Source organism: Athene cunicularia, assembly GCF_003259725.1.
Source record: "Athene cunicularia isolate RWA chromosome 1 unlocalized genomic scaffold, athCun1 chr1_part1, whole genome shotgun sequence".
In the NCBI taxonomy this organism is placed as follows: domain Eukaryota; kingdom Metazoa; phylum Chordata; class Aves; order Strigiformes; family Strigidae; genus Athene; species Athene cunicularia.
This window is the reverse complement of record NW_020799091.1, coordinates 7,996,388-8,015,388: the sequence shown is the minus strand read 5'-3', so window position 1 is coordinate 8,015,388 and position 19,001 is coordinate 7,996,388. Positions and strand designations below refer to the sequence as shown.

General features: G+C 37.4%; 1 protein-coding gene across 3 annotated transcripts in view; it reads left to right on the top strand.

Annotated features, from left to right (window-relative positions):
- The window catches only part of GRM5 (glutamate metabotropic receptor 5), a 265,943-nt gene that overhangs the window by 106,927 nt on the left and 140,015 nt on the right, over positions 1–19,001 (top strand). For all 3 annotated transcript variants that reach the window (XM_026843342.1, XM_026843333.1, XM_026843324.1), the window contains exon 2: positions 12,604–12,853. In XM_026843342.1, the coding sequence (XP_026699143.1) occupies positions 12,604–12,853 (250 nt within the window). The remainder of the gene's footprint in view (positions 1–12,603; positions 12,854–19,001) is intronic.

Below are 19,001 nucleotides of genomic sequence, written 5' to 3'. Positions count from 1 at the left end.
TAATGATGCAATATGTGGTAATAGGGTGAAGGAGGAATGTCTTAATAGTCATTTGATAGCCTATGTGAAGCAGCCTGGCAATTCGAGCCCATGCCTAGATAAATTAATCTGCCCACTTGTTTCATTGCCTGAAGGCAGTTTGGTTTGTTTTTTGTTGTTTTTTTTTTGTTTGGGTTTTTTTTTTTTCAGTACTGTTTTATTTTCAGTAGATGCATGTGCTATAGAAATGTTTTTCTACTCTGATATTGGATCAGTCAGATATTATCAAGGGAAATATTTAATACAATGATAAATAAGATGTCAGGAATTTGAATTCAAAATTTCCCCCGACTATTTATTCTACAATTTCTATAATTTTTCTAGGCTATTTTCCAGTTTATTGTGTCATGGATTACATAAACAACCCTTCATCCCCCCAAAAAAGATAAAAAATGGAAGTTAGGGACTGATATTGTTATAGACAGAGGAGTAGAAACTTAAATAAAGTACTAAATTGTCCAAAGATCAATTTATCTTCAGCTACAGCTACTGTCTTCCAGAGACATTTCAGACTAGATGCAGTAAGGAATGTATCTATCTCAGAAGCTTATGTTGCAAAGTCTGTCCTTTCAGGTTCCTGATCCGTGTCATGGGATACCTGCTCTGTGTTTGGTACCCAAGCTCTCTGTCTAATATCTGAATAGAGCAAGATACTTCAACATGTGCTTCAGAAAATCTTTCTGATAAGAATCCACAAGAGAACAGGGCAGATACAGACAACATCTATAAGTAATAATGTTCACTTGGTTTCCTGGTCTGAACCTTATCTTGAAAATAGACTTTTATTTCTTCTTACAACATGGGTAGAGAAGGAGTTGAGGTTTTAAAATATCATAGCCTAGTAACTACATTATGCTCCCAAGACATACTGAAAATGTAGGTGCTATTCCTTCCTTAGCCAAAGTGTGTTCAAATTCATATTCTTCCATTTTCAAAAGAAGTGCCATACACATTAGTGTTTAACCCATTTTTCTTGGAAAAGAGGGTAGAAAAGACTTAATACAAAAGCAGTGAGACCACAATCTATCCATCCTATTAAAATGATCTTTCTAGTCAAAATATAATTCAGGATGTGTGACTTGTATGACATGGAGACATTTCATATGGACTTGGTGACGAAGGTGATCAATAGTGAGAATTTCAAATCTAAGCAGCAGTTACTTAACAATTTTAGGATTGCATTTGTTCAAGTACCCAAATACTGTACTTCATGCTAAAATAAGTAAAGAAAAATTCAGAAATCATAGAAATTTCTAGAGCTTAAATAATAATAAATGAGTGTTGGTAAATAGCTCCTTTTAAAACTGGAAATCTGTCACAAATGGGGTCCCCAGGGATTGATATTGAGTCCTACATTGTTTAATATCATCATAAATGGTCCAGATGAAGGCATCAAGTGTACCCTGATGAAGTTTGTTGATGATACCAAACTGAGGGGGGAAGTGGACACTTTGGAAGGAAGAGCCACCCTGCAGGAACACCTGGATAGGCTGGAAGAGTGGGCTAACAAGAACCTTAGGAAGGTTCCTTCAAAAAGGACAGGTGTAAGGTCTTGCACCTGGGGAAACACAATCCAGGAGTGCAGCACAGGCTGGGATCTACCTGGCTGGGGAGCAGCTCTGTGGAAAGGGACCCAGGGTCCTGGGGAACAAGCAGCTCAAAATGAGTGACCAGTGTGCTGCAGTGGCAAAGAAAGCCAACAGGATGCTGGGCTGCACCAACAGAGACATCACCAGCAGAGAGAAAGAACTTACTATCCCACGCTACTCAGTGCTTGTCAGGCCATACCTGGAATACTGTGCTCATCTTTGGTCCCAGCTATACAAAGCAAGCTGTGGACAGGCTGGAGAGGGTCTAGAGGAGGGACACAAAGAGGAATAAGGGACCGGGCAGCCTGTCATGTGAGGAAAGGCGGAGAGAATTGGGTGTGTTCAGCCTTGAGAAGAGAAGGGTCAGGGGACACCTTATCCCCATGTTCCAGTATTTAAAGGGTGGCTACAGAGAAGATAGAGACTCCCCTTTTACAGGGAGTCACCTGGAAAAGATGAGGGGGAATGGATACATGCTACTTCTGGAGAGATTCTGATTGGACACCAGAGGAAAACTTTTCAAAATGAGAAAAATCAGCCAGTGGAATAACGTCCCCAGGGAAGGGGTGGATTCCCCAACCCTGGACACTTTTAAGATTCAGCAGAAGAGGGGTGCCAGGACATCTTGTCTAGACAGTGCTTTTGCCAAGAAAGATTGGACGGATGATCCTTGGAGGTCCCTTCCAACATGGTATGATTCTATGAGTCTATGAAATTCTCAGAACATCTGGTTCATCTGTGTTGCTGAATTGATTGAAACAGTGTTAAAGACTTTAATGGTTCTCCTGGAGATATTTGGCATATGTATAAGGTTCTAACAAATGGGAATAAGCTAACACTACTTATCTTGAAAAAAAAGTGAGGAAAGATCTCAGCCAATCTAATTTTACTTCTGCAACAAATAAACAATTGTTTGCAAGAAATTGGCAATTTCCTTCTGGTATCATAATAAAAGAACAATGTGTATTCTTCAAAAAGATCATATGAAGCCAACTTAGTGTCTAGTAGAGAGTATTTGTAAAGAATGATTGACGGTATCTTAAAATTATTTAATCTCTTATTATGACACATGAACATTCTTATAAGAACACTAGGAAGATATGAATCTAGATTTCCTTGTGTTAGCTGCACAACTGACTTTAAAACTCTATTTAAACTGTATTTCTCACGTGTTAGTTTTCCAACAGGAGAAATAAGCTCAGTGGTCTACTTAGAGTCTGCCTTGAATGAGTTTTTAATTTATTAATTTTCAACACTGATTTGAATTATGATAAAGTGTATGGTTATTAAATCTGTAAAAGGTACCACACTGAATGAAGCTGCTCCTAGAATAAAATAATGTGCTGCTTAAATACTATATGAGGAATGATTGACTGAGAAGAAGTTCTGCAGAAAACAGAACCTCGAAGATTAAAATGGATCACAATTAAACTTGAGTCAACAGTGTCTTTCCATTGTTAAAATCAAATATCATCTTGAAAGTATACAAAGAAGTAATACCTTTTGGAGATATGAAATAGTCTTTCAATTCTACCCTCTTCAAGGGACATACAAGATGGAAAGGTACCATATCTTTACAATATCTGCACATCATCCTGGATGAACATGAAGTAATTGGAGATCAACCACAGGAAAAACAGGAATATGAAAAGAAGGGTAGGAAACAGGATCAACAGGTTAAAACTGGACTTGCTTAGTCTTAAAAACAAAACAAAACAAACAAAAAACAAACAAACAAACAAAAATCACACAAAAAAAACACCACCAAAAAAACTGGAGACATGGTGGTTGTCTTCAAAACTGTTAAGGATTTCTGAAAACATCAATTTCAGAAGTTATTTTCATATTTGAAAAGACAAGATAAAATAGACTTAATTTGAAAGAGAACATAGAAGAACAGGTTAACAACCAGGGAAGGAAAATTTACAAAAAGATTAGTTTGGCTTAGGGCTGATTGTCCAAGGTAGCCATGAAATCTCCACCACTGTAAAGAGCTTCTAAAACAAAAATTATTTTGTGATTATTTAATAACTAACTATTATTTTTCCCTACAGCAGCTTAGTTTGAAATTCAGATCATATTCTTTCCTTCAATCCTGGTCTATTACTATTTTTTCCTTCTTCAGTTTCTGCATCCAAAAGCTGAGGATGGTAGCTTCCTACTTGGTAATACCCTCTGAAGTTACAATTTGAAAACCACTTGTACCCCTAACATATTCAAATGCATTTTTCTAATCTTCTAGGACACAATCTTTGTTATCCACCAAGAGGAAACAATTATCCAACATGTTCCTAAAATGAGACTATCTCCAAGAAAGTAGCTAGTCACATAGTATAAGCCTTCTCATCCTACACAGCATAGTCTTAAGAATGATTAATATACCCCAAGGAATGTCAGATTATCCCCTTAAAAATCTTTTGATAAGCACTCCTGTGAGATACAGTCATAGATCTGCCTTCCAGTTACTGCTCTAAATATTTGTGGATTCTTGATAGACCTTGATGCTCTCAAAGTTCAGATCAGGAGTGGCGTGAAACCTATTCTTGTCCCAAATGAATGTGCTGAATGTGAATGTGCACAATCGGTTAAAGTGAAATTAAGGTGCTCTCTTTGGAGTAGCCTTACCATCATCTACAATTACTGTGGGACATATTAGGTGTTATTATTAAAACAGATGTTAGACATACAGAGTGATTGTTACTATAATAAACACAATGTGGTTAGTGTTACAACTAAGCAAATGTGAGTTTTTTGTGAGGCAAAACTATCATGTTTCATTCATTTTGTTCAACATAAATGTGGCCCTCGTTATTGCAGTTATCTGAGTTTCTCCCAATGTATAATACATTTATTCTCACACCACCACTGTCAGTAAAACATTTTAACCTCCATTTCACATATGAGGGGATAGGGCAGAAAGAGAGGCACTTACCAGAAAACTCAAAAGATTAATCGAAGGCCTTCAGAGTCTAATCTAATCCCTGAATTATGATTCTTTTTGTTGGATGACTTCTAGTAGTGTTCATCTACTGCAGCAGCAAAGACATCAACCGTATTTCAGAAAAAAAACAGCTGCAAACCATATTAGAGATAAGAATTATTATTGCATGAAGGTATGTTTCAGGTCGTGAATATACAGAAGTGTGATACTGTTCCCTTGCAGAAGGGTACAAGTCTTATGAGAAATATAATAATTAATAGCTTAAACCAGAACTGGGACAGGGTGGAGAAACCCCAGGCAGCTGCATTCCTTGGGAATTCACTATGCCCACAATGAAGGATACAGGATCACAGGCTGAAGTGTTCCCACTGCAAAGCCCTCTCCTTTCTGACATAGCATTTGTCTCCCGAAAGGAACAGCCTCCGGTCTGATACCGTCAGTCTCATGTGTCCTGGTTTCTATCTGAAAACCAAACAAAAAATGAAAAGGATAACCCTAAATGAAAGTGAAAGAAAAGTTAAAGTATCCCTGGAGTCCAGCAGGAACTGTGTTTTCATTAATTATTTCATTTTTAAATGAAATGATGAAATGATACAGGAAATATCTAAGGGAAATGTCTTAGAGTCAGGTAGACAGAAAGAGTTATTTCACAAACAGAAAGTACGGACATTTTTTAATCTCTCCAGTTTGAAAACAAGGAGAGCAGCTAGAGATGGCAGCATATTTCTGCAAAAGCTGTTAATCTTAAAATCCTTTAGCAGACATTAGCATCACGTAGGACTTCAAACACTGTTCAGTGGACAAGGCCACAAAGCTGCAGACATGCCAGTTAGCAGGATGGATCAAAGGAAGCGTACAGAAACGGCTGTTTCCAGACTGTTCCCTTTTCTCACATAATGGCAGTTTAAATGAGTCTTTCTTTTAAAGTTATGAAGTGATAATTTAAAAATAAACAGAAGTGAGGTGCAATAAACTGTAAAACTAGGTCATCATTTTCTTAAGAGGAATGAATTTATTATTTCAAAATAGCCAAGAGAAGATGAGAAAGAGAAGAGAAGCTTTGCTATCAAAGTGATACTCCTGATCTCTCTCAGAGGAGGAAATAATGAACAGTTACATTTAATTTAATTAACTACAGGTATGTTTTGTGTATATTGTCTCCTCCTGTACTCCTATAGTGAATATACTTCACTAAAATAATTTAGACATTATTTATTTAAACAAAGATCTAATGAATGGAGTGGGTCTAAAAGCATTTGAATGAAAACAACTTTTGGTCAGAAAATGCCTAGTGACTGAAACTTCAAAGCCTCACTGAAAATAGTTTAATTAATTTCTTGATTAAATATGCTGAATTTAGTTTTAAACATCAAAATATTTATTTGAAATAAAAATAATTTCCTGATTCAGATTATATATTTTGGTTTTATTTTACATTGTAGAAGGTGATATGAGGCTTATAAGAAATTATAAAATGGTCACTATCTAATTTAAATATAAGATTATTTCAACAAATTATTTAAATCAGACTGAACTGAATTATAAGAATATTAGAAGTGGGGTTGTTTGATCGGCTAGTATTTCTGAGATTGTGAAAACATTTCTTGTTCTCAAATTTAGAAAACTGAAAATCTCAAAATTGTTCACAGAAAATGAAATTAAGTTCAGAGCCAGATGATGTAATGGTAACCAAAGCTGCTTTATACTGACACATCTTCTACCATCTTCATATCTCAAGCTACCAGTGATACAGGCAATCCTTCTGGGCCTGAGTTTTATGAACACTTAGCAGTTCTTTGAAGAGCTTTCAGTCTGAAAAGATGAACACCTGAGGAAACAGACATATGAGGTCTCCGTGATCATATAGATAGCTTAGGACAGAGTTCTAACTGCAGTCATCAGGGGCTTACGTCCCTTATAAGGCCTTAGCTGTTAGATTATGCACTCTGAGTCACACGTAGGTTGTCTGTGCTTAAGGAAGGCAGGTACAGCAGTTTGAAGGATGGAGTAAGTAAGCTCTTAAATTAATCACTGAGAGAATTTTTGTCCTAGGCTGCTCCTTTGCTTTCTAGGCTTATGGTACATCCCCCTGCCCCACCAACATTGTCTGCTTCTTTGTTTGACCAGTCGTTTCTTTGGAGAAACCTTCCCTTGACATGATCATTTGGTTCTGCGTGAGGAGATAAACCCTCTTGACAACTCCTGCCAAAGAGTATAACCTCACGGGAAAACAACGCTTGTGTGAAAAGTAATTGCACAGAACAGACCATATTTTCATCAAGCAGTCTTCCATCTTGGCTGCATACTGTGCTGCACCACAGTTTTGCAGTGGCCCTATGAAGAAGTTTCAAAATGGCTGTTTCAATGCACAGCTCCAAATGGCACTGGAGGTACAACATGATGTCACACTGAGGAAAGCCTAAGGGGACTTATTCTGGGTTGATGTCCTGTCACTAGAGCAGTGTTTGGCTACTTGTATTCCAAATATTAGAGACTGGTTTATTTAAAAAAAAAAAAAAAAAAAAGTAGTATCCTTGAAAATGTGTGTTTGCACATATATTTGGGTTTTTTCCCATGAAATTCAGACTTTCAGACTGAATATCTTGTGAGGAAAGAGCTCAAACACCTTGAAGTTGCTATCTAGCACTCATGATAATTGAAGGGGAACAGCACAGTCTCTAATTGATTATTAAGGAAAAAAATCTAGTTGGAGATATTTAAGTGGAATATTTTTTGAGGACCCACTCTCACTTAAGGTATTTTTTAATGGGCTGCTTCCAAAATGACCTTGATATTTTATTTTGGGGTTTTTTATTCATATCCGCTTAATATAGAAACCGAAATAACATTTTAATATCATTTAAATAAAATATTTTGCTCAAATAGAAGCAGGTTATAATTTTTCTTTTCTTTTGTTAGCACACATAGACAACTCCAGAATTTCAGGCACATGTGATTTGATTTCCTCTTTTTAACCTTTTGAATTAAATAATGCTCTTTTGCCCTGCTCTATTTGCAAACACAACTGTATCAGGAAGGTTGCAGTCTTCATAATGTTCTATCAGTGACATGTGGTCACTGTAGCCGCTCAAGAGATTTGGTATTATGTCTCTGTTCTTAGCAGTGATGAATCTTTAAAAGGTTCATACAGTCATGACAGCTAGATGTGGACATCTCGTAGGTACCAGTAGTAGTAGGTATTATTTGCCATGGTTAATTTGAATTGTAACATTCAAAGAGTCTTCTAACATTTCAATTTGGGAAAGCATTCTACACCCCCATATCTTTGACTTTCAGAAGGATCATTGTGGTATTCAACCAACACATTGCCTTTCATAAATATCTTCCATTACTCCCACATGCGTTTTCAAAATTATACCTACTTAGATTTTTTTTTAGGTATTTTCTGGCAAAGTTCATCCTATTGATGCCAATGAAAACTAGTAAGAAATGAAGCTCTGTAGTCCCTTGCTTGCGAAACATCTGAGAATTTTAACCTGACTTGGCTTCTTTTACGTGTCTCAGATACAGCATAGAATATTATCCTGTGTTTTGCTCTTCTTTGTCTATAAAAATGATGGTAGCACTTCTGCTTAAAGAAATATGCTTTGTGATAGGTAGGATTATTACCAGCTAAATGAATTATATAATACATTTCTTCAATTTCACTTGATCCTTCTCTTCTTTTACTTTGTGAATTTTCACTGCATCCTGTCCAAAGCGATTTTACATCCTAAATCTCTCCTAAAGGTTGATTCTCATCTATGTTCACTGAAACTATATTATAAACCAAAATAATTACCTGATAACAATTTGCATGTGTAACTAATGATAAAAAAGCTCTTATACTCGAAAAGAAATGTGTGACAGCCCAAATATTTCTGTGCAGAAAACTATTTAGTTCATTATTCCATTTAGCTGTAGGGACATTTTACCTCATATTCATAACATTTAGTGTGACAGACCAGATGTCAGTGTGTTTTGTTTATTATTTTAAGATTAAAAACCTTACTGATTTTGCTGTGTAATAAAGATAAGATCTTAACAATTTATGTTTGGATAGTTTAATTGCCTCAGTTGTTGGGCAGGAGAAGCAGCAAGAGCAGCCTGCAGTTTGCCTGACCCTTTTCTATCAGATTGAAGTATTATTATGTACTGTACTATATTAAGCTTCATCTGGAAAAAAGCACAATCTGTTCTTTTTAAGCTTCTTAGTTTCTAGTACTGATTCACTGGAAGTGGAACTAACAGATTGTTATAGTTAGACTGTAGGTGGGGATGCATATGCTTGAGTTTTGTACAAAATTCCAACTCTGAAGCTGGGGTAAGTCTTTTGCATGATGATGTAATTGATTTTATTTTTTTTTTAAAACATGAAGAGACATATGGGAATAGCTCTTGAACTGGGCTTAGGGCCAGACGTTCAGGTAGGCAACATGCAGGATTTAGGCTGGTATTTTAAAAGAACCCAGCTGCCAGTTGTTGCCATGAGTATAGGACATATTTACAAAAGCCATCAACAGCTAGCAGCTCTGATTACGCCACTGACAGACAATCTTTGAAGAGGAAATGAACATCCAGTTAAAAAATTGTGATACATTCTCCAGCAGAACCAGTCACAATATAGAGGTGCCAGTTTCCAAATGCTGAGATGGAGATGGAGTTTGGTGAGGGAGCAGGAGCTGCATATAAATTGACCATACTTCAGCTCCAGCTTGTGTTCTTTGCTGAGTCTTTTCTGCTGAACTGGAACTAGCCAAGCAAAGCAAAATCAATCCTTTCTTTTTAACTTCTTCTTAGGATCTTTCTTTAAATTTTGAAGTGGAAACAAAATAGCTACATGGACAAATTGCCAGGATGTAGGTAGCTTCCATACATGGGACTCACAGAAGACACTGCTTTGGTTCCAATATAGAGATTCTGAATTAATTTTCACTTGGAAGTGAAACTACAGACTCCTTCTCAGAGTCAGGCTGTATAAGTGCTTCACCTTGTCCATCATGTGTGTAAATCCAGAGGTCCCTTTATCCTTCTCCTTGTGTCATAGACCTGGCTAAAGAGTGGGATTTGCCCTGTCAGGGGAAACTTGCTCTTGCTGTGTCAGTTTTAGTAGTACTATTATGGAAATGCCACAGTTCAAGAACTGAATGTCCATGAGGAGCCCAGTTCCTCCACTGTGATCCTGATATCTCATCCTCAAGGAAATGATTAATGTAAGTTTCCCACTCCCATTCTCTCGGTGCTACATGCATACCTTCATGCATGGACAGGTTTTCCACAAAAAGATAGCTCAGAGGAATTTAATCCTATTATGTTGTGCAAAGGAATTTAGGAGAAAAGGTTTTCCATCAAGGAGTGCTCATTATCCCCACAGTATAGCTCAAATTAAATATACATACCTCATCAAACTTCTTGCACAACAGGGGAATTCACTATGAATAATGAATTAAGTAGAGTTTAATCAGCAATCATCATGACAACAGCTCCACTGGTGTATTTGTATGAGCATCTTGAAACAAAACTACTTTCTGTTTTCATCAAATCTCCCTTGAGCTCACGCCATACAGCTATATTTTTCCCAGTTAGAGAACATAAGTCAGTCTCAGATTTGGACTGCCAGGATGTTTTTCTTCCAAATATTAAGAACATAACACTTTGCTAAGTGGCCTTGGTAGTTTAACATGTTTCCTTTCATTTTGGATGACACATTGCTTTCTGTATGGTTTCACAAAATCTCCCTGTCTTGATACATGATGAGACCACGGCATTTGCTCCAGAGCAATCTTTTTTTTGACCAGAAGAGTTAATGCACTTTTTGTTCATTTCAAGACCTATTATTTTTCAGTAACATAATTAAAACTATTCTCAACTTTATAGCAAGCCTTAGGGTAACAGTTTGTATGTTTATAATGCTTTCAAGCAAAGAGTGCAATGTCTGGAACATACAGCTCCGGTTCTGTAAGTCAATTAGACCTGGCCTTGAATTTTCCATTGCCAGTTTTTTGACAGAAAATGAAGTCTTCAGAATTTCAGGGTTTTTTTGAGATATATTATAGAACAGTTTTTCCTTGAACTTCCAACTTCGGTGGCAAAGTTTGATGTGATTTTTTAAAAAATTTTATTTTCTGTTAGGAAAAATGAAACAGATCATTTAATGTTGATCCAGACTGACCTAAATGAGAATAATTTTAAACAAAGGAGTATATTTCCTGTCAAAAAGCTTAATTTTATTTTAGGTGGTCTCAGGGCCTGGTGGGGGTTACACATGACTGACCCCCATTTTTCCTTCAGACTGTCTTCTGAGGCTATAATATGTCTTTCATAAGGCACCACATTTCTGACCTCTAGCTGAACTATTTCAGCATCTCATGGGAATCACTTGATGATCATGTATCACAGGAAACGTAGTTTGCCCTAAGAGCATGACACATGCAGAAGCACTGGGCACCTGATTTACAACTCCCAGGAAGCAATACAACAATTGAATTTAAAAATCCTATGACACTTTTTCCAGGTACAATTTGTAGTAATTGCTTTTCCATCAGGCCTGATCACGGCAGGGAGGAAAATTAAAGTGATATTACCTAAGGAGATCTGTATTCAGGTTGCTGTTCTGGTTGGGTACCACTTGGAAATTTCAAGGTCTCAATGATTTCTTCTTGATGTGAAATGAAGGCAATGGTATTTCCTCTCTTTTTTGGCTATTCAGATGGCAAATTCTTCAAACTGGAGACAGTGTTTTTCACGTTCATGTACAGTGCTGAGCCTCATGCAGCCTCTAAACTCTAGCACCAGAGCAACAGGGATGATTCCCCAGGTGGGCAAGCTAAATGCTTGGTAGCTCCAATGTGCAAGGTCACAAAACCAGATGATGGCCCAAACCCAGTTGTCTGATCCTCACTTCTTCACATGCATTGTCGTTGTCAGTGCTCTTACATACTTGTAATTATGCTGGTAAAAGAAAGCATTTTCCTTACAGATTCTTCCAGTTGCAAACTAACAGAAAAAAATGAAGGATCAGCAGTTCCTTTCAACAGCATTACTGCAACACTCAGTCTTATTACTTTACTGACTGTGTTTCTGCAGAATATTACTGAGGGGTTAAGGCAGAGAAAGATTTCCTCCCTCAAAGGCCTTCTTATTTAAATGAGACATGAAACAGATTTAGACAGCCAGATGGAGGAGCACAGGGAACCAGAGAGACAATCCTGGTCAGGATGATTGTCAGTGGTATCAGTACACCCACTGTTTAAGCACTGTGGATTTTTTTGTAGGCCTGGCAATGAAGAATTTTCCATAGTGAGACAGAACAAATAACAATAAATGTATCTATCTGCTAATATTTATTATCAATTTATCCCACGGGGTAAGAATAGATTGAAAGAGAATATAAAGTTTTTTCCTGTTGGGTTGGTATTTATTTATTGAAAAAATCCTACAGAAGTACAATTAGTCCATCTGTGATCCTGTGTTCTCTGTAATACTAATCCTCAATTTTGCCAGCTCTTCTCCCTAGTCACCAGAACTTCTCTCTTCACAGCCTAAGTTTTATCTCTCAGTGTAATTAAAAAATTTTTGCTATTCAGGTTGCATTATGAACAAAGTCATGTAGTTACAAGTCATTGTTTTGGTTGCTTATATTTGAAATATTTATTCTGAGCGTATATTTTTAGATTTTCTGAAGTAAAACTCAGAGCACTTGACCACATTTAGTCACCTTAAGAGAATCAGAAGCGATTGTATAATTTATACATAAATTGTTGTAGACATTTGGGTCAAGATCCTTAGAGGTACCTAACAGCTAATTTCTACAGAGATGCAGGCTTCTAAACAGAAGTCAGGTTTCTGAGAAAATATGTTCAGCTTGACTTGAAAAATGGAATAATAAATTTAATTGTTAATGTTATTTTGTTAGGATTGGTACACTGATCTCTATGCAGATGTTAAGTATTCTTTAAAATATTCATTGTTTCCAAAGCAAGATAAGCTCCCGCAAATTTTAATGCATGCATATGTGCTTCTGTTTGTATTTAGGAAATTATGGTGAAAGTGGAATGGAAGCTTTCAAAGACATGGCGGCCAAGGAAGGGATCTGCATTGCACATTCCTACAAGATCTATAGCAATGCTGGTGAACAGAGCTTTGACAAGCTGCTGCGAAAGCTTCGGAGCCACCTGCCCAAGGCAAGAGTCGTTGCCTGCTTCTGTGAAGGCATGACTGTGAGAGGGCTCCTCATGGCTATGAGGCGCCTGGGACTTGCTGGAGAATTTTTGCTGCTGGGCAGGTAAGTAATACTATGCAATTATAGCCAGCCTTTTTACTGAGTAGGGCAAAAAAATAAGACAGTCCAGTCAAGTATATGTAAAACACATACTCATGGTCTCTCCTATACATGCACATATCTAAAAGATGGCAAGTAGCATCAGCCATGTCATAAAGGTACATCCTCTACAAAGATATGCATCATTCTTGTGACATGCCAGGCAAACACACGTCCACTTGGCTATTCTTAAAAGCACTGTGCAAGGGACGGCTGACACACAAACATTCGATCTGTATCATCCCTCTTGGTCACTGCAGTTTAAAATGCACCCTGTACATACACAGCCCAAAGCTATCCCTCTTTCCGGTAACACTGTGTTAACAACTGCTGATGTGGCCTCTGGGTGGACCTGAAATACTGCTTCCCAGAATGAAGTTTGTTAACCATCACCTTTTCTTCCCGAGCCAATATGTTGACATGTGCACTGTTCTAAAGGCAACATATAGGTAATCCTTTCTCTTAGCTCAGTAATATCAGTGGTGCCCCCCCTAACCACCAAAGGGAGACGAAAACTCACTCAGGTGTGTTCACCCAGCAGGAAAACCCCCTGGGCTAGTAAGCAGGGAAGTAAAAGATATTGACGTAAACCTAATGGGATGTTTGTATTTGCCACATATTAAACAAGTGGATCCTAAATGAGATAAGTAAAATGGTGTATTGACCACAGAATATCGAGAGTCAGATAATGTGGCTTGCTGCCTTTCCAGTACATTATTAGAAGGATGACTCGATGCTGTCCCAAGCATGAACCCTACCGGAACACAAATGAAACGGTGGCAATGAAACCAGACATCCTGGTGAGACCTTCAGACAAACTTGTAAGAACTGCAGCCCTGCCCAGCTGTCCTGGAAGCTGGGACACTGAGACTGTCCCACTGGTAGGACACCAGCATCTATTCCCAGTCTGCACTGTTGCACACAGCTGCCCTTCCCCCTGGGCAGAGGGGAAAGCAAATGGACAACGAGAGGGATTCCTGTCTCTGCCCTTACTCTTTGACATCAGCCTACATTTTGGCAATTTCAGATGTGAATTACTTAATTATTTCTCTATCTTACGGCAAGTGTGTCTGCTTTTCCTTTCAAATACATTTTATCTGTGAACTCTTCCATGGATTATCTTGGTCCTTTTCTGGACTGACACACAAAGTGACCACAGCCCTCAGGGTGAAATTCACCTAAATATATTTAGATGTCTAAAATTTAGACACTTCCATGTGGGCTAGCCATCAGGATTCCCTCTATTATTAATGGAGAAAAATAGAACCTTCTTAGGTCCCTTGTTTGTAACGTGGACATTTAAAGTAGCTAGGAGAAATCATATTCTAGAACAGAACTTGTACAAAGACTTTCTTGACGATGAGCTTTGGTGGAAAGCCTATTTGTCAGTTGTTTAGAGTAAACAGGAGCAAATGCCACATCCACTATCTCTAGCTGAATCTGGTACCACCTGACCTTTGCTGTCTTCTTTTACTCTAAACATAAGAAGTTACCAATTCTTTGCTACAGGACCCAAATTTAGAAGTACGTAAGCACCATTTTCTAAAAATATGTTGGTCCTTAACTCCTCCAGGCTCCAATCCATACTTGATTTTTTATGGGATTTGTTTATGTGCCGCAGTGTTAATAGCAGTGAGCTTCTTTTATGAATAAGGAGTGCAGGAACTGGTCGTTGTGAATAAGGATGGAGCAGTAAAGCTTATCTCTTCAAAAAAGCAAGGTCTAGAGAGAACTGACTTTGCTTTTTTTTTTTTTTTTTTTTTTTTTTTTTTTTTTTTTTTTTTTTTCAGGGAAAAATACCTGTTTCTAGCTGCAGTGGGAGTTGTCATGCCTAATTATAAGAAAGTTGTTATTCAGTATATGACCTCCATTCAGTAAATTCAAAGTGATAGCTTCTCTCAGAAGTCTGAACTGTTTGAATTTGAAAAAAAATCCTTAATTCTAATGGAAAAATTTATGTGTGCCTATGCCTGTGGCAGTATAAAACAATTTATTTGTGAAAAATCTAGCATGAACTGGAAGTGTTTACAAAGAAAGAGAAAGAGAAGTGTAGGGATTTTTTTTTTTTCTATTCTACTCTATTTCTATTTATTAACAGAGATTTCGAGGTAATGGTTGAGAGAAGTGTCTGCTCAGACATAGGTTAACCTGTCCCCAGACGGTAGCTGCTGGGGACAGATGTAAACTAATTGCACTTACCTTCACCCAGCCAGAGCATTCCCAGGGGTGTATCAGGCAGCTGCAGACAGCTGGAGTGTTGTGGTCTCTCTGTATGACTCTGCACTTTGGAGAACCCAAGGATCTAGGAGCCTCCCATATCCTTTCATTAGATTTGTTTCAGATTTGATATTAAACCCAGCTATAAACCAGAAATAAAACAAGTAGTTTTGCCTGCTGAGGACTTTTGTTTGGCTTTGAGTCATAGTTAGTCAGGAGAGCAGACTGTCCATGTCCCTGCAGCACAGCAAGACCCACAGCAGAGTGTGGGATGTTGTGGAGGAGTTATATTCCACAAAAATATTTATTCTTACAAAAATTTTCTCCTTCTGCTATGGGATAATCTCTAGGCTTTGCAGCAGAGGAGAAAAAAAAAAAAAAAAGAAAAAAAAAAAAGGAAAAGAAAAAGCAGGCAACTTGCAGAAAGGTTTCTTGACATAGATGGGATGCAAGACAGTAGTGTCATTGTCCGTTAAATGTCCTGAGTTCCTGTAAGCTCCATTCCCAGAACCCTGATGTGTTGCTTGGTTTCAGCTGTTTGGCTCTGTTGGCTATGAATATATAACTGTTGGTCTAGAGCAAGTCTTGTTGGTTCATTTTGTGGAGAACAGCCTAAGGCACTGACCTGGGATGGATGTGACACCAGGGCAAACTCAGATCTTACAAGCAGATTATGTTGGGGACTTTTCTGTGCACCATTTATATAGGGGGAAAAGGCATTTAGCAAGATTTTGAGAAGAACAAATGGTTCAGAGCACTCAAATGGGAAAGAGTTACGTGTGAAATAAAAGAAGGCTCATACAAGTAATTTCTCTTGTGAAGTTACAGAAGAAAATGGACTAGGATAAGATTTATACTTTCATTCATGCTCTGACCCTGGAGTTGTTCTGGGTTGCACATTCAGCTGAGAAGGTTATAAAAGGACACTCCAAGTACAGGGAGAGTGTCTGTCACTGAAATGCACTGGGATCACACGGAAAACATCATCTAGTAATGGATATTTATTCGTTACCCCACAAATGCATTTTGATCCTCCTTGTTCTGTGGAGAATTATTTTCTTTTATTTCCAAATACACAGACAGGACTAAAGTCCCAAAGTCACACAGTAGATCTATGGGAAATCACAAAAAATCAACATTTCCACTTCCTCTTAACTTTTTTTTTTTTTTTTTTTTTTTTTTTTGATTTGAGTTTACTCCTAACATTTCCAATCTGAAGCCTTGCAAAAATACAGAAATTTTTGGAAGCCATAGCACCTCATAGCCCCTGTTTTATGCTCAGGTGAACAGAAAACTGAGTGTCTAAGTAGAGTGTATATCAAATATATCACCCTCTAAAACCTCAAGGGGAGGAGAAAAGATACGCTTCAATAAACACTCCACTCTTGACGTACTATGCAGTTCCTGAAATTGCATTGCCTGTCTGTGACAGATGAGAGATGACAAGACATTAGTGACTGTAGCATTCCAGAGCTTTTTGGTTTATGGAAAACATTTTAAATGTTCAGCAAATATTTACATCATGAACCTTGAGGAATTTGATTTAACCTCAAAGAAAAAGGTGAGTGTGCTAACTTTCAAGTGTAAAAAAAATGTATTTTAACCTAATTGTTATTCAGCTTAACTGAGATATGGACACCAGGCTTCATCTGTTTGTCCTTATTGCTTCTGTCATCCATAGGTCATATGCCAGGAGATATCCTTACAAATCAAATTCAATAGAGAATAAATATTACATTCACATAGCAGAATAACTTTGGAACGTTATTGTGAAAGAAATATGGGGTATTAATTGTGCAGATAAAAAAAGAATTAGTTGTAGATTATTTTCAGCTGTTCCTCATTTTATGTATGAGTTGGCCCCAATAGCTGAAATCTTCTTTCATGTTGTACATACATCTTCATCCTTCTCTTGACTAATGGTTTCTGATATTTGGCCAAAACCTCTGTGATAATTCTCTCCAGTGTAAATTTCATTGGATGCCTTTTATCTATAAAGATTCCAAAATACCACTTGGAATTACTAAATGTTTTATTGCTAGGTCACATGATTTTTTATAATACATTAGAAATTATCAGCTACAGCTGAAATTATGCATATTGATTATAACTGTCCTAAATAAAATGGGTTCAGAGAACAGTAATAGATATCCATAGTAATGGATAAATTGTTTATTTGTTTGTTTGCTGTCATTGCTTTATCCTATCACAACTAACACTTTTGGGATGGGACTTGGGCATGCTGTGGGTGACACCACTGTCAGGGATTGGACAAAGACACTCTGTTTTGGGCTAGAAGAATTTCAAGATAAATGGATGCATACCTTGCGTGCTTTTTACCTCCAGACAAGAGAACTGTCGCTGGGTTGTTTTATTTAATATTATTTAATATTATTTATTATTATTTAATATTATTTAATATTATAAATAATATTATTTAATATTAAATAATATTATTTAATATTATAAAAGTAGTTATTGTACAAAACTATAGAGCAAAAGTCAGATATTTTGCAAAGGGTTTGTGATTCCAAATGCAAGACAGTAAGAATTTTCCCACCTTAAGGAGAGAAGGCAAAGGAGAACAGAAAGTAGAGGCATATAGAGATAAAATGGGTAGCTCAACATCTCCAGCTTCCAAATGGTATTCCAGAGGCAGTACTTATCTGCAAAGAAATGATGTGACTTCCATACGCTTCATGTTCCAGTATGCATATCATATCTCAGTTTTACTATGGTATTAACTACTTGTTTGAGTAAAGAGAAGTTAATTAAGATTATCAGCACTTCCTTTTGTATAAAATGACAAAATTAAACACAACCAGTAAAAAAAAAATCTAGCAGAGACAGGAATGTTTCCTTGGGCTCTAGCACTGATTCTCATCTTCAGCTGTCCAGTTGGAGAAACATGGCCAAAATTTATCAGTCTGAATTAATCTCCACATGGCTCAGATACTTATTCAGTCAAGGGTTTACAGAAATAACACCAAGTTGTGTCTTGGTTACAATATCTGCAGCAAAAGAATAGTAAATCTAGAACTACAGGTCATCCCACAGAGCTTCCATGCTTCTTTGAAGCACAATCAGCACTTGATGACTACATCCTTAAATGTCCGTGTAAAGATTAGGAACCACATCCAGCATTTTCAGAATTCACTGTTCCGTGATATGCTAAAGGCCGATCCTCAGGATAAGGGGGCCCTCTCAAGGCCCCAGATGTCATCATTTGCAGAACATGTCCAGCTGAAAGTGGGTGAGGGGAGGAGAGCAGTTCTAGGGTGATGATCACAAGCAATCCAAGTGCGGCTCTGCAAGAGGGCAGCAGGTCCAGTGAAGCAGTGCCCATTCTTCTCAGAACAGCTCATGTGTTCTCTGACTTTCACAAATCACCTCTTCTAATAGAAGATAGCTGTTTAGCTCCTGAGGAGGTAGATTTGAGGAAATTGTTATTGATTCTGAGTCTCACAGATGTTGAAGCAAAAATAGCCAACTAGAAGGTGAGTAGTAGAGTTGAGGATAAAGAGGCAAAATAAAATGTGGAGGACCATTAGTTCCAGGAAGTCTCCAAAGTAACTTGGCTGATAGGAAGCTCAGCAATATATGAAGACAATCTGGTTAGCAGCCTAAAAAGACAACTATTGCTGAAGGAAAAATTAAAGTGAGATAGATGATCTGAGGGAAATGAGTTATTTTCAATAATTTAAAAAGAGATCTTTCATGAGACTTGTAAAAGTGTCTGTTGGACAAAGATCTCACTGCAGAGGATGCAATAATTTCCAACCTGAAAGTATTCTGTGTATTGTGCGTTAACACACCTTTTTCTATGTTTGTACAAGTCCAACTGGTGGAAAAGTTCTTGAAAATAAATGACGATATGAAATTTTGAAGGCCTGAA